Source organism: Molossus molossus, unplaced genomic scaffold (genome assembly GCF_014108415.1).
Source record: "Molossus molossus isolate mMolMol1 unplaced genomic scaffold, mMolMol1.p scaffold_m16_p_4, whole genome shotgun sequence".
NCBI lineage: Eukaryota > Metazoa > Chordata > Mammalia > Chiroptera > Molossidae > Molossus > Molossus molossus.
This window is the reverse complement of record NW_023425377.1, coordinates 17,838,288-17,845,649: the sequence shown is the minus strand read 5'-3', so window position 1 is coordinate 17,845,649 and position 7,362 is coordinate 17,838,288. Positions and strand designations below refer to the sequence as shown.

Below are 7,362 nucleotides of genomic sequence, written 5' to 3'. Positions count from 1 at the left end.
CTGGGTGTGGAAGAGGGAGGCAGACTTGTCAGAGTGACCGGATGTGAGAAAGACTCAGCCAGCCATTGCTGACTTTGGAGGTGGAGGGGGCCACCAGCCCAGGGACACGGCAGCCTAGAGAAGCTGGAAGAAGTCGAGGGATGGGGTCTCCCCTAGAACCTCCAGAAAGACAGGCAGCAGCTTGCTGACACCTTGCTTTAGGCCTTTGAGAGCCGCGTCCGACTTCTAACATGCAGAACCGTAAGATACTACTACGTGTGTGTTATCCTAAGACACGGAGTTTGTGGGTTTTTGTTACGGTAGCAATAGAAAACTAATACAGTCCATTTCCTGGGATGGATTCTTTCTAGAAAACTGAGTCTGAATCTGATCAAACCTCTTGATTTAACTGCCAGTTTATTGAAACTGGGGGCACACAGGAACACATTATATGAAATTATGGCAGTGTTCAGCGAAATCTAAACTTGGGGCAATGCTGTTAGAAAAATCACAGGTTTTATTTATAAAATCAAATACATGGTGTGTGTGTGTTTAGGTATGTATTTATAAGAGGGAAATTGACTGACTTAGGAAAATTTAGATGACCTAGTATTGCATATATTAACCAATTGCTGTGTAGAACTTGATTCAAATAAATAAAATAGGTAAAATAACTTTTAATGAAATCCAAACATTGACATTGGGTATTTGATGATAGTACGCATTTTTTTTTTTCAGCATGGTAATTGTATTATGGTTAATTTTAAGCAAAGGAGGGGCAGTATGGTGGGTGTAACAGGTAACAAGAGACATAAATGGACAATTGTTGAAGATATTATATGAAAGGTACATAAATATTTGCTTTTTATTCTTCCTACTTTTGTATGTATTTTAATGTTTCTATAATAAACTATTAGTGAAAATGTTAGTAACTGGTTTGACTTCTTAAATGTGTTGTGAGCCAAACACACCATGTCCGAAGGCTAGATTTGACCAACAGATGGCCACTTTGTGATTCCTGCATAGAGTTTCAGAAAAAAAAGGATCTTTGGTGTTAACCTGGGGAAACACCTTTTCTCTCTGCCCACTCACCCCTGCCTCCAGCCTCTCTGCCCTGCCTAGCGAAAGAGGCTCCTCCATCTGGGCAAGCGGATGACGGGGGCGGACGGGCTGCTTGGGGTAGAATTTCCGTAGAATAAGTAGCAAACAGCACAGTAGGCGTAACTGCATTGGACCCTGCCTCCTAGTAGTTTATGTATTCGTTTGGCCCCAACGCTCCCTCCTTCTACTCTCTCCAAGAAAGGGCTGGGGCTGGGCAGTACCTTGGTTTCAATGTTTGAAAGTCCGAGGTGTTCTGAAGTGCTGACTCACTGCATGTTTCATGCCATGTCTGCCTCTCTTTCAGGACGGAATGGGAAACCTGAGAATCACAGACAAGGGCCTGAAGCTAGAAGGAGACTCAGAATTCTTGCAACCTCTCTACGCCAAAGAAATCCAGTCCCGGCCGGTAAGTTCCTGCCGAGAGAAGGACTCTGTGCTCCTCTGGAATCTAAACCCCGGGAAATCTGCCTGGGCCTCAGCTGAGTATAAAGGGGTAATAGTCCAGGTAATGAGATGCATTGAAGTCTAAAGTCTGAGTGTGCTCACAGCTCAGTGAAAGAACCGAGGCTCGGAAAAGTAGCGAGTCCAAAGCCGCAGGATTTCCGCTCAGAACGTAATTCCCAAGCTTTTCTGTTAACCAGTGTCATCCCTAAGTTTCTCTCTCCCTCTTTCTCTTTGCCACGATAGAGCGATTCCCAGATACCTGGCTTTTATGAACCAATATTATCAAAATTAAGTTTTGTTTATGAGTGGGTTTTTTGACTGGTATTTGTTTCTTTCGTTTCTATTTTTACTTTTTCAGTGGGTGGTGGAATTTGCTGGTTGGAGGGGATTATTACTACATTTGCTTTGCTTGGATTGCTTCGTGTCCACCTGCAGCAGAGAATAAGAGGAAAGTTCCCCCAAAGCATCATTTGCTTCATGTGCATTGATTAGAGCAATTAATGAAATTCAGCAACTTGATGCCATGGGTAATTTTATCTGCCTACTCTCTAAACTACTGAGTTGTATTAAACTGAGTGCAACTACTGAATTGCTGATAAATGTATTTCCTGATGTGCCTAGTAAAAGAGAGGAAGCCATGATGTTAAAATCATCAAAATAAGCAAATCAGGTTCTGCACACAATGATTATAAAATTTAACTGAAACTCGGGGGATACAGACTTGGCCATGAAACCGTAACAAGGAGGTCCTGGTGATGATTCTGCTTTGGACTGAGTGGGCACAGTTGCTTTTAAGCATTTCGGAAATACCTGTTATATTCAATGCTCTTGATCTCCCTTTATTTCTCCCACCCGGGCAAGTTGGTTAGTTAAATCATCGGTGTGCATTACCAATTGCACTTAAGAGTCATAATTTTATCTATATTAAACTCATTTAGCTTACTAGTTTGGTCTGGCCATTTTTCTACAGTGGTATTAGCCAGATGGTATAGATTTAAAGGTGTTTTTTTACTTTTTTAACAACTCTAAAAATGCAAAAAAGTATCTCAAGGGACACAAATATAGACTGCAAGCTGTAGTTTGCTAATCTCTCCAAGCTGTATTAGTGATATTTCCATAAATATATAAATGGTCTGGCTAAATCATATGTGGTACATGACAGCAGATTTTAAGATCATGGGTAGAAGAATAGTAGATATGTGTTAAGTAAAATATCCTAAAATAAGTTTTTTGTGTGCAGAATTAGATTCATATATAGGAATTGAGAAATGTATTTTAGAAGACTTGAAAAAGGGTACCTGGTATGTCTCAGGCGCATATGTAGGAATTGAACTTTTAGCAAATACTTCAACCAGCCTTTTAGAAAATGAAGAGTCATTTGACCACAGCTCAAAGATAACTTTCTTGGAAGATTAAAAAGTAATGATCCTTTCAAAAAACTTATTTTAATATTGAAAATCCAATGAGATAAAATTCAGTACTTTCAAAGAAAATACAGTGTTAAAATTCACTGTTTTCCCATTTTTCTTAAGGTATTTTTTCTTTCAAAAATATAGTAAGTAAACAAACCTTTTTAGCCTTCTATGTTTCTTATAATAAAATAAATATCTTCCAACTGAAGAAAATATTATATTTGCATACAGAAAGGCATACATAATAAAGTCTATCAGTAAGTCAGGTGAGCTCTACCTGGAACACGTCTCAGTCCATCTGCTCTCCATCACGTGCCAGTCGCAGTTCAAGCCACCGCCCCCTCTTACCTGCATCATTGCAACAGCCTCCTCCCCTCTGCTGCCTTTCCCTCAGCCTCATGGTCCGAATTGCAGCCAAAGTAGTCTTCTCAAAATGCCACGTCACTCCACCCCTTGGCAAAGGATTCTCCATGGGCTTCCCCTTGCACCTGGAACAAAATAGAAACTTCCCACTAGAGCCTACAAAATCCTCTACCAGATGTGTTTCATGAAGGCTCCTTCTGGTCAACCTGGTCTCAGTTCAAATATCACCATTTTAGAAAGACCCCTCTCAATTCTCAATCAGTCCATCCTGTTTTTCCCTCTGTGACCAACATCATTTGCCATTCTTTTTTTTTTTTTTAAGTATATTTTTATTGATTTTTGAGAGAGAGAGAGGGAGAGAAACATAGAAACATCAATCAGCTGCCTCCTGCACGCCCTCTACTGGGGATCAAGCCCATAACCTGGGCATGTGCCTTGACAGGAAATCCAACCTGTACCTCTCAGTCCATGGGATGAAGCTCATTCTACTGAACCACACCAGCTGGGCTCGTTTGCCATTCTTATTTGCTGGAGAAGGTAAATTTGGAAGAGCAAGAGAGTGTCTGGATTTTACCTACTACATTCCCCAGCCCTATTGCTAAGTTCAGAGTGCATTGTGTGTGCTCAGTAAATATTTGTGAAACTGAATAAGGCATCATTAAAAACAAAAAGTGTTTCTTAAATTTATCTTGCAAGAGCAAGCACTGCTAACAATTTATGGTATTTTTTCAGCCATCTATCATGAGTACATTTTTTAACAAAACCATATTTTGCATGCTATTCTGTACTTTTTCCTCCAAATAACATATTAAGAGTAAATTTTTATATCTAAATAATGTTTTAAAATTTAATGTTTTTTGAGGTATGACTTACGTAGAATAAACTGCACATACTTAAGTGTGCAATGTAATCAGTATGTATATACACACACACACACACACACACACACATACATACATACTTGTGACACCATCACCACAATCGAGATGATGAAGATGTGTCACCGCTAAGAGTTTGCCATGCCTTCATCCTCCAGCATCCACACTACTTCCCCCACCCCTGTCCCTAGGCAACCACTGACCTGCTTTCTGTTCCATACATTTTCTTTCATCTTTTAGAACTTTATATAAATAGAATCAGACAATGTGCATACCTAAATAATTTTAAGAATAAATCGTGTCTGCCGTTTTATCGAGATCTTTTTTTAACCATTTATTTATCATCCATCTTGAAGAATAAGATTGGTTTCGCCTGCAGTTGCGCTGTGTCTTGCGTTGACTGGGGAGAGAGATTAGAAGTGGCTCAGGGCATAGACCTTGACTGTTCTTCCTTTGGATGACATCAGACCACAGAGAAGAAAACACAGAATAACATGTTCTGTGTGACAACAAAGGTGGAATTAGTCTTTCTTGAAAATGTCACAAAAAGTGAAAACATATATGTTGAATCAAAGAGGCAAAAAAACGGCACTAGAAGCTGGTACTTCAAGCAGAGATAATTGCCCACTGATCAACACTTGGGGTCTAGTAGCAAGAGGTCTTGGGAATGATGTTGGGCAGGCAGTCGGTAGAATTGGCCATACTTACTGCATCATAACCTCACCTACCATCTTCAGCTTATTATTTTCTGATGCACCTGGTCATTGCTTACAGACCACCTCTCTATAGAATTATCTGCAATAGCATTTCTCCATAGGCCACAGCTGCTTCTATTTTATGGGGCACCTCCTGGCTTTCCCCGTGTCCAGTTAAATGTGATTACTCAGCCCCTCTGAGTGAGGATAACTAATGAAGCAGCACTTGACTTCATTTTGGTTTTGTGTTTCATTGATCCGAGATGAATTGAGATTGGTTAAGCAATCCACACAGTGTTCAATACTGTATCTGATTTCATTATTGAAGGTTGCAACCTTGGTAAAGTCATTACAAATGGATTAGTGTGATAGTAATCACTTTGGAAGATAAATTGATAAGAAAATGGTTATCTCTATAAAAACTTCCATCTGGGAATAGACAGCAAGCCCCGGGACTTTCTAGCTTTAGCCACATGGATGACATAGCTTTTAAGTGGTAAAGTATCATGCCGCACAGAAAATTGATTGAAAAGGACACACACTAACTAACTGCTCTACCATCACATCCGAAGACAAGCCTGTCCCTAGAAATATCGCTGGAGTTCATTAGTGCGGATATGTGTAAAGTTAAGGGATGTAATGCCAAAACACTCTTTGTTTACATCTCTATTTTTATGTGTTAGGCATATTTTTCATTGCTAAATGCAACTACACATTTTTGGCAGGAGCTGCTGCTAGGATAGATTGAATGAAAGAATACTAGGGAGACCTTCGATCTCAAAGTATGACTTGGGACAAAAGGAGCAGAACCCTACTCACTCAGAGAAGACTTGTACCTGACTTCCCACGATGCTGGAACTAGATGGTGCCTCTGCGTAACTGGATGGAAAGTGGTCAGGGAAAGGGAACCAGCATCCATTGCACTCGTACCCGGCCTGCAGTGAAGGGGAAGTTGCACAGTGGAGTGATGTCCATGCCCACTTCAGACTGCACTTGGGGTGCGTGGAGGACCCTAGCCCATTGTTACAGTGAATGTAGAACTTCAAGAGAGGAGGGTAGAAAAAGAAGTTGGAGGAGGGATTAAAAATTAATTTATGAGAATAAAGTAGAAAATGATTATACAAGGTTTAAGAGCATTTATATGTCATTCAAAAATGTTCATCCTATGCCCTGGCCGGTTTGGCTCAGCGGTTGGAGCATCCACCTGCGGTCCGGAGAGACCCGGGTTCGGTTCCCGCTAAGGGCATGTACCTTGGTTGCGGTTTGTCCCCGGCCCTGGTTGGTCGTGCGGGTGGCAGCCACTCGATGTGTCCCTTTCGCGTCGATGTTTCCCCCTCTCTCTCTTCCTCTCTCTCTCCCTCCCACTCTGTCTGTGCAAAAGATGGAAAAGTGTCCTCGGGTGAGGATTAAAAAAATAATAATAATAAAATAAATAAATAAATAAATAAATAATGTTCATCCTAAAAAAAAAAAGCTCACGTATTTTAGGATGTTCTATCTACCAAAATCTGTTTATAAAATTATGAAATCATATCCAGATTGGGTTCTTAGAAGTTGCCTGTATCAAGGGACAGGGTGACTCTTGTACTGTAGTGTTGGCCTTGGGTGCAGCCAGTGTACTCTTTGACAAATGAGTGATCTTTGAGCAATTTCTTAACTGGACAAATCCTTGTTAGTTTAGCCAGGCAATTGAGATGTTATTAATACCTACGTCATGGATGGTTGTAAATAATATAATGTTTGTTAAGTGCTTACTACAGAAGTTGAGATGAAATGAGCGTTCAGAAATGGTGACTCCTGCCTCTCGCCTCTTTCTTCCTCTTCTGATGATGATGATGATGACGACGACCATGGTAACTTTCACTATGAGCATCATCATCATCATCACATATTACAAATCTCATCTGACGTTTGAACTTCCTCTCAACCAAATGGCCCTTCACCCTCTTCTCGAACGTCTTCTTCCCCACAAGCTCACTGCCCACGAAGAAAACCCATTGCATATCCGGTGGCTTTTAGTTTAAAAGTTTTCTCCCGGAGTGACACTCTCCCAATGTCCATTCCTTTTTATCTCATTCTTTTGCTTAAACATGTCTGCTAGCTCTGACACTCGTAGATGACCGGCACAGTTTCCATTAAACACACACACACACACACACACGCAGAGAGAGTTTTATGGTATATGTCAAACATCTTTTAAAAACCTCTATATACTTCAGTCCAGCAAGGACATTCCCACTCATTTTGTGGTATAGAACAAGCAAAATATGTAAAATATTTAAAGATAAAACAAGCACGCCAATGGCGGTGCTGGATAGGAACCGGTCTGCGTGGTGGGGCCCATGGAAGTCCGAATTCTGCGGATAAAGGAGAGTTTGAGTGTATCCCAGTTTGTCAATATTTATGGAAGTTGAAAAACTGCTCCCTAGTCCTCGAAACTCCAAGCAGGTCATTCTCACCATGGATTTTCACATTTGTGTCTGTTATCTC

The 7,362-nt window shown here is 40.7% G+C and overlaps 1 protein-coding gene across 1 annotated transcript in view; it reads left to right on the top strand.

The window, feature by feature from the left end:
- The first annotated feature begins 1,390 nt into the window (after window positions 1–1,390).
- SGCD (sarcoglycan delta) overlaps window positions 1,391–7,362 on the top strand; it is a 195,669-nt gene continuing 189,697 nt past the window's right edge. The window contains exon 1 of the mRNA XM_036240715.1: window positions 1,391–1,486. Within this exon, the coding sequence (XP_036096608.1) occupies window positions 1,391–1,486 (96 nt within the window). The remainder of the gene's footprint in view (window positions 1,487–7,362) is intronic.